Here is a 23,045-nt window from a genome sequence, read left to right as displayed (position 1 = left end):
CAGAGAAGTAGTTAGTTGAAAGCAAGAGGCAGGAAGACTAATTAGTAAGAGCAGAGAATAAGGAGAGAACATATCACTGCAACAGAGAGGATCGGTATGGCACAATTGGAAATCAAAGAAGAGAGAGGGCTTTCTTTCCCTTTCTTTTAAATTCATGCATTCATTTTTTTCCTTTCGTCCTTTCCACACTGATGTATAATCACAGAACAAGAAGGTGACCGAAATAGCACATTTAGCAGATCTGCAGGATTTCCCTTCTGGGTACATAATTTGTTCCTGCATGCTATCTTGACAAGTACAGAGTGAGCAGAGACCCAGGGCCAGAGAAGGAGGACTCTACTCTAAGGCATTTCTACAGCAACTGTGATTCCCAGTAATTAGTATGTTAACTGTCACAGATCAGGCCCTTCACAAATGGCCTTGCTGTTAAATGGTGGATGTGTCTCCCCTGTTCATACGTATATAGGCAATGCACTGACCTCTATTGGCAGGGAGAGTAATAAAGTGAAAAGCCAGGCTTATGCATGCTGTTGCACAGAACAATGTGAGCAGCTCACAATGTGCATAAAATAAGGCATTAGCATGTAAATTATATTAGGAAAACAAAACTTGCACTGAGTGAAAGAAACTCTTTAGTAAACCCAGTGAAAATTGGACTTAGCAGTTACAACCCTCTTGGCCCTGTCAGTATACGAAATAAAGGCCACAATCCTATTCATCACCCCCCTCCCAGCTGTTAGTAAATGAATTAAAAGCCTAGGTGTGCAGGAAGTAATGATGACATTACTATATTAGCAAGATGATTCTAACAGCCTTCTGCACAATCTGCACTATTTATTTCAATACACCTCTATTCATTTTAGTGAACAGCAGCAAAGCCAGTATTGCTGTTCTGGCCAATGACAGGCCTGCAACACTAATACTGGTTGTATTAGTGTTACAGGCCTGTCATTGTCTCTGCCTTCTATTTATATCTATGCCTATAGTAGCTACAGTACCTTGTGCAGTAACGTGTCTATTCCAAAATGTTGTGTTATTGTTTCCTAGCTTTCTTAAAGCTTGTGTCTGTGAATGTGTATCTTTCTGGTTATTGTTGCAGAGTTTAAGGACACTGAGAGCCACTAGACACTGCAGTCAAATTCCTTGCATGCACAAACATGCTTGGCCAGGGAGGCTGGCTCTGAACATTTGGAACTATACAAACTACATATCATGTCTAACAGGCTCTGAACACATATGTGTATCTAACAGGTGCTTCTGAATATTGTAAAAGGCACACCTCCACAAAAATCTTTTGTAACTTTGCGTGTCAGTCATGATATAAACAGATTGCTCACCCCCCGCATTTAGGTTTATGCTTTTGTGGTCGACAAATACTGAGTCATACGTTTGCTGCTGGGATGAGTCAGCACAGCTGGCATTTGCTGCTTTTGGCGTGAAAGTACCCTCTAAGCATTACTTGAGTTAAACTTGGCTACTGATGCTTAGTTCTCACCAAATAGAGATCCACATCTACAAAGAAGAAAGTGTGACCTTTGTACACTCCTGCAACATTAGCCAAGATGTTGGAAACTGTCACAGCTCTCTCAGAGCTGTTCTCTGCGAATGCCAAAGTTTGACTTCTGCCCTGACCTCAGTGAGAGGTCCTCTTTGATCGAGAGTGTTAAGCAGTCAGAGCTTGTGTGCTGTCACTGGCCGCTGTATTTGTGACAGTGACGAGCATGGCGTGTCTGGAGTTGGGTTTTGCTGAGCTGAACCACGCTGGCCAAAAGGGCCAAGCAGTATCAGCCCCAGCGACAGGTCTGCTGTGATCCACTTCACACAGAGAAATTAGATTGACACTTCCTCCTGCATTCTCATATTCTGCATGCCAAAAGCTTGTCTGCCCCCTTTGAACTCAGAGGGTGAGCAGCAGTGGTCTGTTTTTGTGGAGAGAACTGTGGTACATGTTTACAAAGCTTCTAGTCTGATAGCGGCTCCAAAATTTAGAACTAGATTTGAATTTAATCATTTTTATTTTGAAAGTTTATTTCAGTAAACACAGCAAAAACATTAAATAAGATATCTGTTTGTTAAACTGAATTACATAGTAAATACATATTTACATTGTTAGAGAATTATAAAATGGAAAAAGAAAATGTGTGGAAACAGTGGTGTTGATTTTGATAGCAGACGCCACAACATTCTGTTCTGGTTCATGTTCAACATCAGGACAAGCTTGATATGTTGTGAACATCTACTGAACTCATTACTTTGTGGGTTTAAATTAAATAGGAAGCCGGTGGGAAGGGCATTTGAAAATAATTTTGGAATTTATAACAAAGCAAATTATTATTTATCTGACTTATGGTTAAAAAAAACCTGCGTGATGTAGACAGTCCTTACCTTCTAATAAACAGAAAATGCAAAAAATAACCTTGAAAAATGTGTCTAAGAGAGAATGGCGTGCTTTCCCCAACAGTCTCAGGCACTTGCACATCCTGCTGTTTGTGTTTTTTCTGTTTGCCAGAAGTATATTACTGCAGAATCTGAAAAGGAAGTGCTACGCCCCAGTGGATCTGTGGTTAGAACGAGCTTTTAATCCATGCTGTGGCATCTATTCTCGACAAATCAGAGAGGTGGCTGATATCTGTTACTCTGAAAGGTAGCAAACGACCTTCAAGAATAACAGAGGGAGAGGAATTACGTAAGGTGTCAACTTGACGTTGTTACCTTTAAAAAAAAAAAACAATGTTAAAAAAAAAAAAAAACAGTCTAGAGGGGACAGAAGAAATAAATCATCAAAGAAAGGACACATATTTGCACTGTCCTCCTTTTGAATCCATATTTTATAACACAGCATCTCATGTAGGGTTTGCTCCACACACATCAGCCTTCACATGGATCTTTTTTCCATTCATCTTGGCTGTACAGTGACTTAGAATCCCTATGTTTGTACATCATGTACCAAGCAACGTTCCAAACATAGCCATGAACACAGCATTTGCTTCTCCCAGGGATGATGCTAAACAAGCTCATTTTCTGCAGATGCAGTCACTTTCATGTAGCTTGTTGCATGCACAGTGCTGCTTTCTTATCACTCTATCAGTAGTGAAGATGGATGACACAGTGAGCAAGAGGAGCATGCACAACATGCCCCAGAAGCACCAGTCCAGTAAACAAGCACAGGTGTTGGTGATCGGGTACACTGATTTCACTAGATTACAGAAATGGGCTATGACAGGTTTATTGTATTTCAAGACGCATGTATGCCCTCATCCAAAAAAGAAACACATACACAAGTAAATAAATAAATAATAATGGAGATTGTGTGTGATCTATGTAAACTTGTGGAGTGTATTAGGGGTGAGATGATGAGTAGGCTTTGCCGTTTCCTGAGCTGAGACACAGAAGCTAATCCTCTCAAAAAACGAGAAAGGAAGCTAACCCTGATGCAGCCCAAACCATTTTCCAGTTTGTCATTCCGCACTTCAAAGCATACATGATGAAATCCCCCAAGGTATTATAAGAGCTCTGGCATAGCAGCTATCCTCAACCCTGTCCTAGCCTAATGCCTCATAAACGCAGTCTGGAAACATGTCCCTTTACTATTTCGAAAGTCTTTGTAGCCTTGGATCTTTAAGAGCCTTTTAGAGTTGCACAGGAAGAGGTGCTTTCCTACTGGAGGAGATATGAGGTATTTTTGAATCTCTATGTGGCCCAGGGATTCCTGTCCCCCTACCATAAAATACTGCACATTCAGTACAGTACCCAAATGTGCCTTTTTAAGAATGGTTAGATCAGGACAGAAGGCATCAATCATCTTCAGAGCTTTGCTGAATGAGAAGTTATACAGAAAGTGCAGAAGAACATAGCCTGTCCTAGATAGAGACAAGTATGTAATTGAAGCCATTCTGTTCCCAATGCACTTTGCTATGCCACTGAATGCCAACTGCATATTGCCAATTGAATACAACTTGCTAAACTGTCAGATAATTGATTTCATAAACACCTCCATCATTGGTTTCCAGTTTTAAGTCTAGCATAGCCTGTAGGACGGAACTAACAGCAAGTGTTGATCAAACGCTGTTAGCCTCAAAGAGTCACGTTGGTAGATGTAAGGGAAACAATGTTTTATTATGTTCCAGATACATGAAAAACTGCAAACAATCCATAGCAGAAGAAAAATTCTAAAGAAGACCTTGTCCCTGTCTAGACTGTCTCTCTTACGTTTAGTTGAGCTCATTTTAATAGCAGTATGAGATTTCAGTCTTTTTGTCTCTGATCCTATTATAGGCTCGTAAAATATATGAGATCGTTTCCAGATCTCAGCTCTTGAGACACCAGTAACGTTCAAAACCAAACTTTTGTTGTTGAAAATGTAGGCTAATGTTTGTTTTGTCAACTGTTAAAAACATCACAAATCAAAAGAAAGTTACTCAGCCATGTTGAACCATGTTGTGTTGAATATTTTTGCTCACTGCACAAGTCAGACTACAGGCTCATTTGTTAAAATTATAATGCAGTAAAACCTTAATCTACCATCAACACAAAGGGGTATATTAGCATATTAGAGAGACATATGCTGCCATCAAAGCAATGTCTTTTTCTGGGAAGTGAGTGGATATTTCAGCAGCCAACCACAGCAGGCCCCTTTCTGCACATGCTACAACAGCGTGGCTTCATAGACACAAAGTGTGTATGTTTGACGGGCCTGTCTGTCTGTCACCTATTGAAAATGTATGGCACATCACAAAGAGGAGAAAACAAACAGGCTTGTGAGCAGCTCAAGTCTTATATTGAGTAAGAATGGGCAAATATTCCACTTACAAAACAGCAATAATTACTATCCCCAGTTGAATACAATAATACAATAAAATGTGTAATTAAAAGGGAAGGTGATGTAACAGTCCTTCTGTCCAGACGTCAAACTCTAAATGTACTATTTATAAATACAATATAATTAGGTTGGTCATTGAAAACATTCTTTGTATTTTTGTCAGGTAAAGGTTCAAGAAAATTAACTATTTACAGAGATCTCAATCAGCTAATTACAACTGAGCACCACAAAGCAGAACTGCCAATATAAAAAAAATACAATACAAGGCATGAAATGGCCACTTTGATTGATCAACAAATTGACAGATGACTCCAGTATTTTTTATGAGTTGCCTAATTGATAAACCTGACTTTATATATCTGCACTGGTGCCTTTTCCAATTCTCCTGTATAGACATCGGGTTCAGCTGTTAGCCTTTCTATCATGCACAATCTTCTATTAATCTCTTAAACCAACCACCTTTGAGCTAACTGTTAAACCTGCTCAGTTTCATCTTTCAAAGTTGCAGAGTGTACCGAAACAGAGCGTGCACTGATTCTTTACACAGTGACCATCAGAATGTAGTTTGCCTATAATCCAAGATAGTCCCCGATGCTGTTGAAGCGCTGTGTGAGTGCTTGTGTGTTTGTGTGTGACAGGGAGAGGGGGACAGAGAGGGGGGAGAAAGAAAGAGATAAATTGAGGAGAGTCAGTCTGCCCCCGCTGTTCTCACTCAGCAGACTTGTGATAAGGTTTATCTCCGGTGCCTAACGAGTTCGCCCAGTAGCCTTCTACAGCTCCTACTGACTGGACGGGGCACACAGAACTGCACACAGCCAGCAGTGGGTTGAGCTCCCTTAGGTGACCTGTGCATGTTGTTCATGCTACGCTGCTTTAGAACTTTATTTTCTGCAGGAAATGGCTTCGGCCCCTTCGGCCACATCTCTTTTAATCTGGGATTTCTTTTTTTGCCTCCTTTTCTTCATCCTTTCTACTCAGTGTAACTCAGACTGCCAAGAGAGACTGCAAAAGCTGGAGAAAGAGATGCTGCGGAGCTTTGGCACAGAGAGGCGTGTGTGTCCCAAAGGCAGTGGCTGAGGAAAAGATGGAGACACAGAGAGGGAGAGGGGGCTGCTGCTGAGTTAAGCCCCTAATCACAGTCTGCTCTGCATGAAGGACTTAAAGTCACTCCATTTAATGCTACCTTCTCTTTAGTCAAAGAAGGGGAAGGAATACTACTGCTTACCTCCTCAGTTTTCTGATACCTATCCCTCCATTCCTATTCCATACCCACTCTTGTGATGCACTAAAGAGCACAGCTAAAGTTTACAGTCAAACAACCAACTCAAGCCCTATCAAATCACTATCAAACACACTGAAACAGACAGACAGACAAACATGAGCGCAGAATTGTACAGTTCTCCAATAACTGTTTCACGGTAAACCACTTTTGTGACTGACACAGCCGCCATGCCCTTCACTGGTGTGCTCAGGTGCTTCATTTGTTTGCGTGAGAAGTGGAGAATATGAGCACATCCTCAGAGACTGGAAGGTCCCACTGGCTCAAAATATATTAATTGACTTGGCTCCGCTTCCAGCCAGGTGTAACCACTTTTGCAGAATACCCCCGCCATGTCTAAGCTACACTTTCGCTCTTCCAGCTGCTGTTTCACCTCACCTTCCTCACTTGTCTGCATAGCTAACAGACTATGAGTTTGGCGTAGAGGTCTTAATCTAATGTTGGAACATTGATTTATGCTTGGGTGTCCCACAGCCATTAAGGTAATTGCATGATCACTTTATAACACCCTGCCCTGGTGGCCATGGTAATTTGGCTCCCCCCACCACCCACCTTGCTCAGTAAGACCCTTAACCACATTATGGTTATAGAAAATGTGGTTGGAAATATCGTCTTTCAGCCCCAGCAAATTGATTTCATACAATTTCCGCTGCCTTCTAAAACCCCTTTAGTCTATCTCTCACCTGCTCTGACCATTTGATCTATTGGAGGTTTCTAGGTCTTAACAGCATGTATTGATCGAAATTCTTCCGTCAGCATCTGGAGGAGATGCTTTTTCGTGCCACCTTGAAATTCCAATAGTCTATGTATTTCTACATTAGATCATCACAGAAACAACACATTTTCAGCCGTTATGGCAAGGCAATTGTACTTTAATTGCATGCAGTGGGAAATGACTGTTAAATGGTACTATGATCTCTGTCGAAAAAATCTTTGCTGTGGTCTAATAGCTGTCTAAGAGGAAAAGTTACCGTCAGTGAAAATCAAATTGCTTTGACATATAGATTGTAAGGCAAGCACTTTGCTTCTTAAGTATAAACACTGGCAGTTTAAAAAAAAATGAAGGCATCAAAAACTTTGTAGCTAAACTATAAATGGCAAGCAATAAAACTTAAAGTGGCAACAACAATTACATGATGAAGCTGAAAATTAAGATCTATTATTTTTAATGCCTAATTGGTTATTGGTTATTATTAGTGCGAGGTAACACATTTAGCAGTCGTACTGCATGACCCTATCTGTGATAAAATACATGGTAGAATAAATGCTGCATCCAATAACAGACTAACGTGATTCAGCTCTTTTGAATTCAATGAACATATGGTAAACCTTTAGTGGCTAATTTACCTTTCTCTCCGGTGACTTCACAGCAAATACTGGCATGTGACAAGCAAGCAATGGGCAACAAAACGGAGCCACCGTCTTCCCTTCGTCCTCTCCAGATAACCAGCCTGGTGAATTCTCGTCCCCTAAAACAGAAAAAAGTTTGTTTTTTTATTTCTCACAAGCTTAGTAGTAAACTAAAGTTCCTAACTGATTTTGTTTGTAATTATTGACAGTTGCACCTTACAATCACAGTTGAGACAAGCTGTAAACTTGCATTTACAATAATCAGACATTCTGTAGTATGAACAAAGTTATTAATTTGAATGATATAATCAGCCAGAGGCTTATTCCACGTATTTCTGGGAGCGGGTTCTGCCAAGACAGGGTCTCCACAGTGATTAAACCAACACTTAATCAACACTGAGCGTGAGTCCCAGCAGGAAAAATGCAACACATGGATTTGAATAATGGATCTCCTTAGTCCAAGCACCAACATTTCAACATTTATCCTGAAGCTCTGAGCTTTACAACAGGTGACACCCATGACAAGGCGCTGGGTAAAGTTGCCAAAGTAGTCCCATTATGTAATTTTGTAATGATCAATTTCAATTCACAAAAACTAAACTGTGCATGAACTGTAACAGCTTGCTAACATTTGCATTCTGTTTGGTAAGTTACCTTAGAATAAGCTACACTCTACCTGAAGGATTATTGTTCGCCCACTCTTTCTGTGGCAGGGGATGTACCTACAGCATTCATGGAGTTTCATGCACACAGCAAAACATAGATGAGGGCTCGTCTCTGACGGGCTGTTCAGTGTGGGCGAGTGATAAAGTACTAATAATGTAACTAACTGGTAGTTTAACTTCATAATGCAGTCGAGTGCTGGTAGTTGAGCGGCATTCACATCTAGTAACTAAAGTAGTGATTTTTCATTTCATTCTCATTTTTATTTTTTGTGTAGTTAAATGCTGAAACTACATAGATAGCGTTTTTGTTTTGTATCACGGGTATTTCAATAAGCTGGGAAAAATATGCTGACGCATGATGAAGTGTGAGGGTGAAATTACCACGATGCCCCCACAACCTCTTTCAAATTCTTTGTGTGGCAGAATTTGGGTACTCAGTGGAAACAAAAAAGGGCAACAAGGCAGCAGACATAAACAGTATTTAAGCGCTATAAGAAAATGATGCCATAGAGCACGCCTAACACGAGAGCTATGCAAAGACATGACAGGTCTCTACAAAAATCTACTGTGCCTGTGAATAAAATAGTAACAAATGGCTTTGCATCTCAACTTCCACTGTCAAGTGCTACAGCCATGGCTATAACAACAGTCCTCAGCATTTTCACTGCAGCTAAAAAAAAATAAACAAAAAAAACTTTTATGTTCACACTGAACGCAAAGGAGTTCAGTTAGAAAGTCATAAACAACTTAAATTACACGTTTGAGGCTCATGCATAGTTCACGCACAGTTGTAAGGTCTGAAGAGACTTGTGAAGACATACAGGAGAGAAGCCATTCAGACGAGCCTGTGGAAAAATCCTTTTCAGTTCTTGCATATGGTTCTTATCTTATTTCTGATGACATATATATATATATATATATATATATATATATATATATATATATATATATATATATATATATATATATATATATATATATATCATCAGAAATAAGATAATAAGAGCCATATATTGTAAGATCAGTTAAAACATTCTAAAATGCATCTAAATGTTTTTGCATTTGTGACTTTCAAAGACTATTCAGACATATATTTGATCACTTTTGTTAAACATCTCTTATATTGTTCTGATAAACTCAGTATCATATATTATCTCATCTCATATGTTAAGTGTGTCACCACACCAGTAGTGATCATTGCTATTTTTTAACAAAAAAAAAATGATGCTGTCGCAAAGTTATTTGGCTCCCTGAGTAATCAGGTGATGGGTGTCTAACTGAAGGACATTGTACACAAAACCAAGTTAGACATTCCTACACCACGTGTTGTTCTACTACTGTACTATATTTATACTATATGTTGTGATGATTTTGTGTCACAGATACATTCAATTCCATATTATTTGTTTTAAACAAAGAAGTTTAAACCACTTTTTCTAAGTCGCATTAGTAGACCAAACTAGATTTCTCCCAAGGGTCTCTTTGCTTTAAAGATCAACGTCCTCCACTGTGAAGTAATTGGTGGCTTGCAAAGCTATTTTTTAAAGTAGCTTCCCCATTCTGGTGCCGTTAATTAGCGATTTCTGAGCCTGGTAACTGTAATGAACGAACACAGCAGCAGAGATAACTCTTCTTCCTTTCTTGAGGCAGTTTGATGTTTTTTTGTAACATCACTTCAAGAAACTTTCAGGTTTATGAAATTTGCCAAATAAAATAACTTTCATGTCTTAAAGTAATGCAAACTCTGGTTTCTTCTAGCTCAGTGTTTTTTGGTTTTTGTTTTTTTTGCCTAATATTAGATTAACTAGAGTAGTAATAAGGCTATTTGTATTTATAACGTCATATGTACAGAAAGTACTTAAATACCGACATCTTCAGATAAAAAGCAAAAAGTAAATACAACATAAAGTTTTTGAATAGTAACATTATTTAGTGACGTTGTTTAAAAAAGCAGCTGTACACCTAACCTTAATAAGCTAATGTTGTCGTCTTTAGCAGCAAGAACTGCAACTAAACAGACCTGCAGATCAGGCTTTTACGTTGATATGGTGCGGAAACTTGCCCACTCCAGTTTAGTTTATTTCTTATGACCAATCAGAGATGGACTTGTTCCTATGTTTTGGATCAATGAACTGAATGCTGCAGTAGTTGAGCTTCAAATCACAAACTGATCACTCACATTATCGCTTAGAATTTCAGTTAGAGAGCAGAATGCAACCACACCCCTGTAAAACAAATTGCCCTTTTTTTCTTCATTATGACAAGTTTCTCAGGCACTGAAGCAACAAAGCAACCCCCACTCCATCACATTAACACCTCTATGTGTGATGTTCCTACTGTGAACTTCTGTGTTTGGGTTCCTCAAGATTTGATGGGAACAGTTTCCCTTTTCTGTCCATAGGAAATTGTTCAAATTTCTATAAAAGGTCATCAAGGTGTGTTCTGGCAACACTATGAAAACATCATGTTCTTCGTGGTTAGCGGTGGTTTTCATCTCACCACTCTCCCATTGCTACCATTTGTGACCAGTATCTTTCTAAACAGAGTCATAAAAATTGACCACAATAGAGGCTCCCAGGTCCCTTAATATCTTGGCATTTGTGTGCCTTCCTAGATGAGCTGTTGCTGTGCTCTTGGGGGAATTTTGGAACGCTGGCCACTCTTGTAAAGGTTCACCAGACTATCAGATTTACTCCATTTTGAGATAACCACCCTCATAGAGATTCTCTAGAGTATGTGAGCCTTAAAATGGCTTTTTATCCCTACTCAGACTGAAGTATTTCAATCATCTTCTTCCTCATCTCTTTTGGAATTTCCTCAAATCACGGCATAGGGTGATGCTTGGTAAGACTTTTTGGTTTTTTGCATTTTTTGGCATATTTTATTTGATAGTGGCAGTGCAGACAAGACAAGATACTTGAGGGCAGAGAGAGGGGTGTGACATGCACCAAACGACCCAAGCAGTCAGTTGTCTACCTGAAGAAATAATCCAAAATGACTTAGTATGAGATAAACAGAAAAATGAAGACATTATTTAATCTTCACACGTACTATACCCAATATACTGTATATGTGCTTACCTTACTCTTAACAACTGCTACTGAAATTACTGAACAAACAAAAATGTAACTCTCTCTGTCTCACAAGTTGTTAGCTTTCAAATAAAGGATCACAGTGGAACAAAATCCTTGTCACATTCAAAGTTTTTGAATGTCCAAATAGATGACAAACCATGTATGTCTTATACAACACAAGAAGCTACAAGAATGATTAAGTACAGGAATGAACAGCAGTGGGTGTGTGATGTGCTTTTTCAAATTTCCAATGACTCTCATCTTACCTTAGTCCTGTGTGTTGTGTCAAGTTTTTTGATATTTCCTTGTTCAATCCTTCAAGCACTACAAATAAAATTCACCTTCAATAAAAAAAAAAAAAAAAAAACAAGAAACCATTGCTAAAAAGCTACAGTATCTGCATGGCTACACAGATTTGAAATAAATAGTATATTGTACATGTTGTAATGTACAGACTGAACTTGACTCTGTCCAATCCCTGCACTGAAAATAGAGGACAAATTACACGTGTAAAATTCTGTTTTAAAGTCATAATAATGTCAGTTTACATCCTCATATAGAATGTTTGGAGTAGCTATTTTGATCTCATGTGTTACATCAATCATTTTGCACAACTTAAATATAAAAATAGTGCTCAGTGACATCATCAGCAAGCCACACAGGTGTATCTAGGCTAATCTGAGCCCATGGAGCCCATGGAAAACAACCTGCAGTCCATCAACAAAACATCAAAAGCAAATTACACCTTACAAAGCATGTTATGAAAATCCTCAAACATTTCTAGCAGAGACTACACATATACACATGTTATACTACTTGAGAGGCATTATAAAGATATTTAAAATTAACTAAAGGCATTATTAGATGTAGGAATATGAATTCTGCTTTACCTGCTCATTTCTTATAAAAGAGAACCATCTCATCTTTTCTCTGTCATACAGGTACACAGAAGGTTTCTCTTCCAAGAAGCGGAGGAAATTTGGATAATCTGTTATGCGATAGATCTTATGGATCTACCGTTAACCCTTTTTGTCTTTTGTTTGAAGATTACCATGCCATATTTTATAAGTTGCAATCCTTTCAACGTGATTATGATGTTTTGTGATTGAAGAGTGAATTGTTGTTTTCTTGAGCTGTGATTTATCTGGATGCACTTGTATGGATTGCTGATGTCACAGATTAAGAATTGATGTCAGGTGTGAGTTATGAATATGTAAAAGATGATGTTAAATTAGTATTTGATTGTCCATGAAGACGCCCAGTTGTAGTTGAAATGTTGATCACATAAAAAATGTGTGTAACTTTAGTGAGTGGCCATCACTCCTTCAGTTTTTGGTGTGCATTTACTCAAGCTACAATTTAAACAGAATACAATTGAACTATTTCCTTTGTTGTACAACAGATTAACAAAAACAGTCCCTCGACGAGAAATGGTGTAGATCACAATGTTTAAATCATTTATATTTACAGTCATCCTGAGTTGTGGAGAGTGGTTGGCCTTTGTGCTGACTATTCCTCAGTGAGCCTCTGCTTGGGTACAGAGAGGTGTGAGGTCACTTATTAGAGATTTTAATTGAGGGCAGAATACTGCAGGTGGAGCAGCAGGTCCACTAGCTTCTTTTACCCCAGAGTAATCATCAACTTTCTTTAGCTAATTTTGAGATTAGCATAAATGATGTTTCACTTGGGTATGGCTCTTTTACTTAGAAGAAAAAAAAATCTGGTTACCAATGTAAGAAACAGAGAGACAGACACAAAGATGTGTGGGCTGAAAGAGACTAGGATTCACATAAAAGGGACAGAGAGAGAAAATGGTTGTGAGAGGACACAAATTAGCCTTAACCTTCAGTCTTTGCCATGTAGTAATGATGATGAATAACAGCAAACACATGTAAATTGAAAACAGCATCAAATAGAGACACACAGGCCCTTCACATCAACACAGTTACCGTTCTTTCTTTACAAATTTATTTGCATCCAATCGGCCTCTAAACACAGAAACAAACTGTGTAGTATCAAAAGTTGCTGCAACACCACATTCCCACTATACTGCATGTCAGAATTACGTGATCTGTGAATGCACCATTTTCACAGTAACCCATCAAACAATGTTTGTCAAGAAGTTAGGTTATGCTTTTAATCAAAGTCACTATACGTAAAATACCACCTGACTACATCATTCTTTATTTTTGATCTTAGATGTAGGATGATCTCACTGAGAAAACTGCCCTTTGTAACATGTTCCATGTTTGTTCCATTTGTTTAGTCTGTATTCCTACGTACAGTGCCCTGTGACAGGTGATTCATACTAGATTTACATCATTTTTAATTTAAAGTTTACAGACTAGCTTCAACATGGTACTTACAAGAACGACATTGAATGTACTGTGGCCTCCAATATATACTAACATTTGTTGCTAAGGCTGAATGATGTGAAAATAATTAAATCACATTTTTTAAAGCAACTATGATTTTGTCCATTTTTTGGCATCAGTTTTCTTCTGCATTATTTATTCACAGCAAATCAGCTATAAATAATAAGACACCAGATATCATCATCATCATCGCCACTGCTTTTTCATTAAGCTGAGCACACATGCAGTGAACATTGCCAAGACAAACCTATCTATCAAACCATCCCTTTCTTAATCTTCACGTGATTTTATTTTATTATTTTATTTAAATTCTCTCCTCTCCATCCTGCACACAAAGTGTGTGGTGTACAAAAGAGTGGGAAAAGCATAGCAATGGCGATACGCAAACAGTGATCAAGGTCCCAGTTGACTAGCACATCTCATTATACAACAGCAATGATTTCCAAAACACACACACAGAAAGCTTTGAGAATTTACTCTTCATTACTGAAATAAACTTACCAACATGATTTTCTGGTGGTAAGTAAAATAACACCAAAACTCATAATGAAACATGGAAAAGAAATAAAGGAATAACAGGGCTCGCAAAAAACAGAAAGACAAATCAGATTAAATGATTTTCAAACCTTCACACAGACTTGTGACCAGAGAACACCTAAATATTTAGATTTCATAGATAAAAAACAAACAAACAAGCCACTGGGTCCTGAAGAACTACTGTAAAAAACTGCTAAAACTGCACAAACAACTACTAGTGAACCAAAAACAACAACAAAAAAACAATAATAATAATCTGCTGTTATCATTTTTTCTACTGTTTTCATAATCATTTTGCTTATTTTTTCAAACAAAAGCTGGCTTCAGCTTCTTTACTGCAAAATGTTGCTGCTTTTCTGTGTTCTCTATCAGTAATAGGTGTGGGACGTTTGAACATCACTGTGAACCCTGTGGTGGCTTTGGTGGTATTTGATTTTTCAGATTAATCAGTTAATCAAAGAAAAGCAATAGAGTAACGGATAATTAGAATAACTATTAGTTGCAGAGCTAGCCTATACCATAATCAAACAATTTGTAATAAAGCAATCCATCATTTCACTGTTTAAAGACACACACACACACACACACACACACAACCAGCTTAGCTTGACCATGATTTGCCCCACAGGTGGTGTGACAGTAAAATAAGGACCTTGACTCAAAAGACATGCATGATGTAGGACATATTAAATTAAACCTGTGTGGATGTAATTGTTTTGTTATTATGGGCATGGTTTTCTAATTATAGGCTTAGTTAGTCACTGGGGGTAAAACCTAAAAATATCTGTCCCAAAAAAGCAGGTTTTAAATAAAGTGCACTGTAGTACGTCCCACTGTGCTGCAGTTTATTTCTTTGCAGTGTTAATTAAAGACAATCTATAGGAATAATGACATTCCATAAACATTAGGTTAAGGTCAAGTCTATCTACAGTACTATGTACCCAACCTGCCCACTGTACAATAACTATGTATACCATCACTTGTAAAGGTGTAGGGTGTGAATACTAAATAGGGAGATTTAGTTTCTAAGTTTCTTTATTCCAATCATGCTTTTGTTTCAAGTCTTTTGCTGATGAAGATTAATTTGCAGAGCATCCAGCTCTATCAACCCAAGTGACACAAAGGGCAAAGATATAGACTAATTAAATACACCAGTGCAATTGATATTTCCCATGGATCAATGCGAGTGTGGGATCTGTTAATTAAATCCGTGATAATGTTTACTCATCATAAACATTTCCCATGTTTGAGCACAGCGAGATAGGGAGATAATCTTTGCTGTCTGACAGATTAATTTTAGGGCTACGGGAAAATCCTTCCAACACATACAAAGTGAATGCCTTTGTTGTATAGGGGGAGATTTATGTTAAATGCTAACATTAAAACCATTATCAGTGTAAATCTAAAAGCAAAAAAACTGAAACAATAATTATTACACATAATGTATAGTTAATGGTATTTGAACCACAAATAAATCCGTCCACACAGCTACCAAGCAGTCTAAATGCCTGGACTAATGACAGCGAGTACTTCATAGTCCCAAAGCCCATGTAACAGAGAGAATTTTGCATTCCCTCTCTTGCTTGCCTACCGTGTGGTATACATAGGTATGGCACAGGTTATCACACAGTGGATTAAAAAGGCGTGTCAGTGTGTGTGCCAGAACCTCCAATCCACACTCCACTCATCTATTGATCCGCGTGCGAGGGGAAAAAGCAAGAGACCGGCACACTTAGCAGTGTAACTGCAGGCAACAGCCCCCTGCCTGCCCTCTGTTCCCTGCAGTGGGACTGATTGCTTGTCTCAATCATCCTTTCACCCCCCTCAGCCACCCCTTCCTTCCATCCACACACGCACACACACATAAACCCTCTACATCTCATTCTCTTTGCCCTCATTCATTCCTTTGCTTCTGTCTCCAACATCTCGGCAGCAATCTCTCATGACTTGACGGCCTCTTGTTCTTCTTGTGAGGGCCATCAAAGTCTGCAGCCTTAACCCTGTCTGAAAGGGCTGGGACTGCATGGCAGGAAGCAATTAATTCTGCAGTGAGAAAGCCCATTAATTAGGCAATGCTTCTGGCTATTTCAGAAACACTAGGGCCACTTGGAGAGGCATAAAAGATGCAGTGGCACACCAGGTTATTAATGGACCCTGAAGCTCCTGGTGAAGTACCAATGTGGGGTAATTCTCACTTTCTGTTCCAGGCCTCATAGCTACACCACATGCACTCATCAAGTGGCAAATGCTATCCACTGGAAACTTATCAGGCTTGGTCACCTTATATCATCTGAAGCTTGACTGATACATTTCCACCAACTACAAGTTAAGCGTCTTTTGCAAACCCCACTAAGCACAGTCTGCTGAATTTTATTAAAATGCATATGGTGCAGGGCTCAGAGGAAGCCTTACAGCATTAACAAGGCATTATTTATGGTCAGTACACTGATATGATTTTAATATCACATGTAGGATTGTCAATAAAAGCCACTGATGTTCGCGATAGAATATTAGTATTTTGTTTAGAAGGCTACAAGATACAGCAGAGGGATAGCTGTTTCCCCTTAATGGAGGTAACAGGATAAACACTGGTGTGAAGATGACTGTGGGAAAATTAGTTTTGTGATGTCTAATCACTCACCAAATCATGCATGAGAACATTAGCTATTTGAGTTGTCCACCATTCGGGGACATTTCAGAGCCTGGCACTCATTTCAAGCTAAACAAGACTATGGTTCAGTGCATCTGAAATGCTGATTCAACTGTAGGTCTCCCTTGAGCACAGGGCAAGCCTGACTCCGCCTGCAATGACGAGGAAGCCTCGGTGACAGTACACCATCCGTGAAATTAAATCAACAACTCCCTTATTGTAATTACATTTGGTTAAATGGGAAAGCAAAGTGTGAGTGTAATACAATTAACATGTAATTGTCATCCTGACCAGGTTGGTGCTGATCTATTTCCCCCAGGGATTCAATGAAATCCACCACCCTGTCCTCATCACTGCCATTTATTTTTGAATCAGTGATTTGATGAGTACCAGTGTGTCAGAGTGCACTGTGTATGTGTGTTTATGAGTAATGTATTACCGTACATGTCATCTAGATGACACACTAATTACCTAGGAATTACATGGCGCTTTGTGACTGAAATCAAAATTAGTTATTCACATATTCTGATAAAGCATGTTAATGCCACTGTATTATATTATTCAATAACAACAACAATAATAATAATAACAAAATAATAATAATAATAATAATAATAATAATAATAATAATAATAGTAATAAAATTACTGTACAAAAGAGCAAAAATGACCACATTTAGTGTCAATAATAAAACTGCAGTTTGACATTAACACATTTTAGTTGTAAATTATTGTACTTTCTATTTTTTGTGTCCAGAAAAATGGACATAAAATATAACAAACTGCCATCGGCTCTATCGTTTTAACTATTAACTAAAAAGTAAATTATTTCATTTGATTTAGTTTTTTTTTTTTTTTTCTTGCATAAACATTTACTATTATATCTTCACGTGGGATAACATACTACAAGGCATGCTGGGACAACCATCTGCCCGTCATGACACTTGCTTTATGTATCTATGAGTTCATAAAAAATGAACACAGATACATTTTGAACATGCTGGTCATTTCATTTTGAGAATGTTATGCCACTCATTGCAAGGAACAAGCTGTTTATCATTCTGAACACTTCCTTTAACACTGTGTTGAGAATTAAAGATTTGTAGGATGTCAACTATGAATATGGATTTTAAAACTATATTAGAAATTCATATACTACATGAAATGGAGATAGATCAGTTGTTCTACCTACTAATCCACAGCTGCCCCTAAAAGTAGGAAGTAAAGGATTCTCGAAAGAGAGGGCATAGTATAAAACAACATAACCAACTACAGTATATCGATCTATCAACATTTTTGCATATCTGTGACAAATATGCAAAAAAAAGAAAAAATGTCAGAATGGGGAAAATGCTTTTTCCACAGCACTTTATATACTGCTTGATGTCTTGGATGTGTTGGGGGTTTCTCTGTAATAAATCCCCTCCCCACTTTTTCGTACTTGCCCTAAAACGCCTCTTCTTTCATTTCCCTTTGTATTTTATTTCTTTTTGTTACACCTTGGAGCATTTTTCTCCTCACACTTGGCTCTTTGACATGTTGTTGATGGAGAAATCGAAGCTTATTTTACTGTGGTTCTCCTGGTAACTTGCTCTCAATAGCAGTGTTTGCTACAGGCCTAAAACCAACATGTGTCATTTTCCCTTGATCAGTTAATTAATCTCAAACATTTCTAAGTCAAAGATGTTGTGATTAGCTTAACACACAGGAGTATAACACCTATGACATGCGCTTGAGGCTACAAGGTATTATGGAAGCATGACAAAGACAGATTGGTGCCGACAGTTGCTGCTATCAAAATTTACATTTTGATAACATTTTATCCCTTGTCTTCAGGGTGTTCAAGTGTTCCAGGTGTAACACCCTAAGAAAGCAAAAATAAATAAACAATTATACAAGCATTTGGTGTATTTTTTCCAAGTGAAAGTCAAACAGATTCTCTTAACTAATTTAATCAAAAAGTGTTACAATTAAATACTTTCAAACCTATTAATTTTCTCCGCCTGATGTCTTTCTTGATATTCATGCTATTTATACACGTCACTGCAGCATGGGGATCATCGCGTGTTTGACGGCTATGGATAACTTGCATAATCTTGTTTTGAATATCCATGTCCACACACCTGTCACAGGGGAGGAGAGTCGCATGCTATAGCTGTGACACTATCCTCATCAGCACACGCTGTGTTGCTGATAAAGGTGTGAGCAACAACGAGATGCTGTGCTTCACTGTAGCCACAGCTTCCACTATGCTCAGCCTGATGATTTTGATGCCACTCTGACATTAACCACATACAGCAAGCTCTGCTGGAGAGTCTACAGATGCACTGTGTGCTTCATGCACCTCTACAGCCCCTGCTGTGAAAAGCAGTCCAGCAGTACAGTATAGGAGAAGAATCCAGTGTTGCAGAATTCAGTGCTCTTTTATTATTGTAATGAGCAAGGATGGCGAAGCTCAAGATACACGGTGGCAAAGTCTCAGCAAAACTTGTGTAAAGCATAACACACATCAGACTTCCTCCAAACTCAAATGTCATTAGGTAAACACAGCCAACTACATCTCCAGCCACTCATCTAATTTAACTAGGCATTTAATTAGGTGTCCTTAGATCTATCTCCAATAACTTCCTCTGAAACCTTCAATGTGTGCTGATGCTCACAGCGATGGCCTGTGGGATGTAAGAAGCCACCAAAACAAAGCTGGAGCTACACACAAGCACAGTGTGCAGAGATATACTGTATGCACAACTAACCCAGAATAAAGTGTGTGTGACAAGGAAGATCGCTCAAGGCAACGCAGGAAGTAGGAAAGGAATGGGAAAAGGGGACTCGGCTAGTGAGTGGGTTGAATATGCGTGCCATCATGGCCAAATAAGCAGATTATTGTCCTCTGTGGTCCCATCTATGTTTTTGCCACTGGATGACAGCATGCATTCATGAACCCCAATAAGGAAGAAATCCTGAACTACAGCGTGGCCAGACTGCATAGCAGGCCTAGGCTGGGGCAGAGCATGGCAAGGACTGGAGCAAAAAGGTTAGAAAGATTTAAAAAAAAGAACTGTGCTGCTCCCTGCTGGGCAGGGTCTGGCCATCTTTTTTTCCCCCCTTCTTCTTGAATGATGACCACTACTGTGCCACAGTCAATGAGGCATTCACAAAATAAAAAAAACGTAGACTTACAAATGACATTTTTCCTAAATGATTAGTAATGTTCGTTTTTTTTATTCCACAACATATATATAAAAGTTAAATTGTTAACACAGTTCTCTTCCCTCAGTACAAACTCCAGATGACCCAAAAGCGATTCTCAGTTTTACTCCGATTATATAAGTTGCAACATCACTTGTGCACATAGCCAAGTGAGTGAAGCGATGTGTCTGAGCCTCTGACTTAAAACAGTTATTGCATTTCATTTACTTACATCATCCTGTTTAAATAGAAATTACATGTTAATCCTCTCTTTCTGTGTGTGTATGCCTCTATGTGTGTATTTGTGCTTACGTTGTGCGATCTTGGCCAAGTGCAGACGGTTGACCCAGGAGATCTTACTAAGCGGGTTGGGAGTGTTGAAGACCACCATGAAACTGACAGGACGACCTGACCTGCAAGAAAACAGACATGCACCTACTCAGGCTCAGTTTGCTCATGCACACATCAAATAGACAAATACCGAATTTGAAACATGTTTGTTACAAACTCTTCATTGAACGGCATAGAATACAAACATTATTGCCGTTTATTTTTAATTTCATCATTTAATCACATCAGACACTGGACTACAATTAGATATCCACAGGAAATCCTATAGTATGTGACAATTGTCTTTTTGCAACTCCTAGAAGTGGATGTTTAGATGGTTGATGCAAGGTAAACAGACCTACAAAGCACCAGCACATGCATCCTTAATTCCATTTTAGTTTTAGGTAACACAAACACTTTTTACTAACGGTAGGAGAAAGACAATCATGTTGGTATATACAACTAAAGTCCACTCATCCATTATCCTAGGCACTTTTGCTGAAGTATTTCCATGCTGTCATTGGGCGAAACTAAAGTGATCATTGAATTCCCTGATCTTTTTCTTGATTTTACACACTCCACAACATTTAAAAACTCTAATTGAGCGCTATTGCTTAAACAAAACCATATTCAACCAAGTTCAATACTGTTGGAGGTTCTACAAGCAAATAAAGCACTGTCTAGATACCAAATATGGGAAAAACATAAGTAATGTAATCTGGTCAAACTCTGGGCAAAAGGATTGCTATTAAAGAGGAAATCTACCAAATGTTGGTGTGAGACATCAAAGTTGGTTGTAGAAAGGTTGTAGAAAAATGCTCTAGACAGAGAGCACCACATAACTCTTATCAACTCTTCCTTTATCCTGAACCTCAGGATAATTTAGCAGGAGGTATGACATCTCAAAAGAAGGAGTATTGTGAAATAAAAATGGGCAAAAGTGAACTTCTGACATATACTGTACCCTAAATGTGCACAACAATACAGTCAGAGAAACTAGGAACCTACAATGAAAAGATTTTTTTTTCATTTCATGGGACTTTAAGTTTAATACAGCAAGATTTTTTTTTTCCTGTCAGAACAGCTGCTTGCCTGCTTGTAGTTTTACAGCGGTTCAATCCTGTAAGCTGAGGCTTTATGATTTCACCCTGCACGTCAACATTCAGGGCAGGTTGTGATGATCACACAGCCTGATCACAGTAAATCGCTTCTAGGTGGGCTTCAGTGCTCAAAATGGCACTAACATGTGGGCTCTGCTGGGATTAGGCACGACCAGTACAGGCTCTGTTCAGTGAAGGCTTTTTGGAGCCAATTGAAAGTCAGACACTGTAGGAGACCAGATCTGTGTGTGTCCAAGAGAAAAAATCACCACAAAAAGAAAGAAAGTGAGGGGGGAAAAAGGGGTGATGTGAGTTTCTGTCATTGATTTAGTTTATACAATGGCAGAAATACTTTTAAACAATCTGATGATGGTGTTTTAACTAGAATTTTTTACTGTAAATAGCAAAATTGAGGTTGCATTTTAATGTCTTATTCAACTTTGTAGGGTCAATCAGCTGCTGCACGTTATTGAATCATCATGTTAAAATACTTTTTAAATATTTTAAATATTTCCACCTTAATTTTGATTAGATATACAACCTTGTAAGCTTGTTTGTTCTGTTGTTTGTAATGATGATTGCTTATGAAATAGAAGTGTCCCAATAAATGGAAGCTATGTATTTAAACAAACCATACTCTTGCATATTTTAGGGGAACATATGAACACTTAAATGCAGAAATAAAATAATACAAAAAGCATGCATTGTTACTCAAAATGACCCCAAATACCAACATACAAATGGACAGAGAGGTCCAAAATACTGCAGGAGTGGTATGAAATATTGCTGGGGACCTTTTTACCCTTGAATGTGGATCGCTGTTCAAAACAGTGATTACGGCTTAAAAATAAAAAAAATAATAAAAATGCCCATTTCACTAAAAGTCCCTGAGAGACTGATGTGTCTCAGGCACTATACTGATCAATCTGCACATGTATTTTTAGGGCCATTATTTAGAACTTAACACAGTTGAAAAATGTCCTGTCTTCCTTTTCAGTATAAATCATACATAGTACAAATATGAATATAGTTTGGGCTTGTGCCATACCAGATCACAAATCTTTGTGCTGGAATATGCATTTTGTCTCTGTATCTATAGGCTGTTAATGTTTACACTGTATGTGTGCATATTTCTTTGTGGTTCCCATGTAGAATTAGACAAGGCACAGAATATATCTGAAAGAAAATCAACAAAATAAATAAAATCCAAAACATGTCAAAGCAGAAATGTGCAAAATGTCTTAAAAAAAATACATACTGGCTTATTAGTCAAGGGTCCAAGGACAGGGGTGGTGAGCAGTTTGCAAAAGCCCTTCTAGGCAAGGTTCACATTTGACTTTATGATTTTATTTGACTTTGCTTGCGTGTGGATATGAAGCACTTAGAATTGCTGTTGTGTATAAAAAGTGCTATATAAATTAAACTTGTCTTACATTAATTTGTCATTATTAAGACACATAGAAAAGAGACATCAGTTTCATTGGCCGTCTATTGGAGGACTACAGATTCCTTTCAGGTTGACATTCTCACTTTACCACAAGCCACTTTGTGTTGTGTCTGCTTAATCTGCACTAGCTACAAAACATAAGGCAATGTGATAACAAAAAATATCAGTCAAATTGTGTTTTTGCAGCCTGATCCTTCATAGCTTTATTTAATCTCTTTTATCCTAAGCATC

At 38.2% G+C, this 23,045-nt stretch overlaps 1 protein-coding gene across 2 annotated transcripts in view; it reads right to left on the bottom strand.

The window, feature by feature from the left end:
- arhgef10la (Rho guanine nucleotide exchange factor (GEF) 10-like a) overlaps positions 1-23,045 on the bottom strand; it is a 96,220-nt gene that overhangs the window by 29,414 nt on the left and 43,761 nt on the right. For both annotated transcript variants that reach the window (XM_026348866.1, XM_026348865.1), the window contains 2 exons: positions 20,250-20,350; positions 7,446-7,567 (listed from right to left, as the gene is read on the bottom strand). In XM_026348866.1, coding sequence (XP_026204651.1) covers positions 7,446-7,567; positions 20,250-20,350 — 223 coding nt within the window. The remainder of the gene's footprint in view (positions 1-7,445; positions 7,568-20,249; positions 20,351-23,045) is intronic.

This window comes from Anabas testudineus, chromosome 5 (genome assembly GCF_900324465.2).
Source record: "Anabas testudineus chromosome 5, fAnaTes1.2, whole genome shotgun sequence".
Classification (NCBI taxonomy): domain Eukaryota; kingdom Metazoa; phylum Chordata; class Actinopteri; order Anabantiformes; family Anabantidae; genus Anabas; species Anabas testudineus.
The sequence above is the reverse complement of the archived record's forward strand: the minus strand, read 5'-3'. Positions and strand labels throughout refer to the sequence as shown.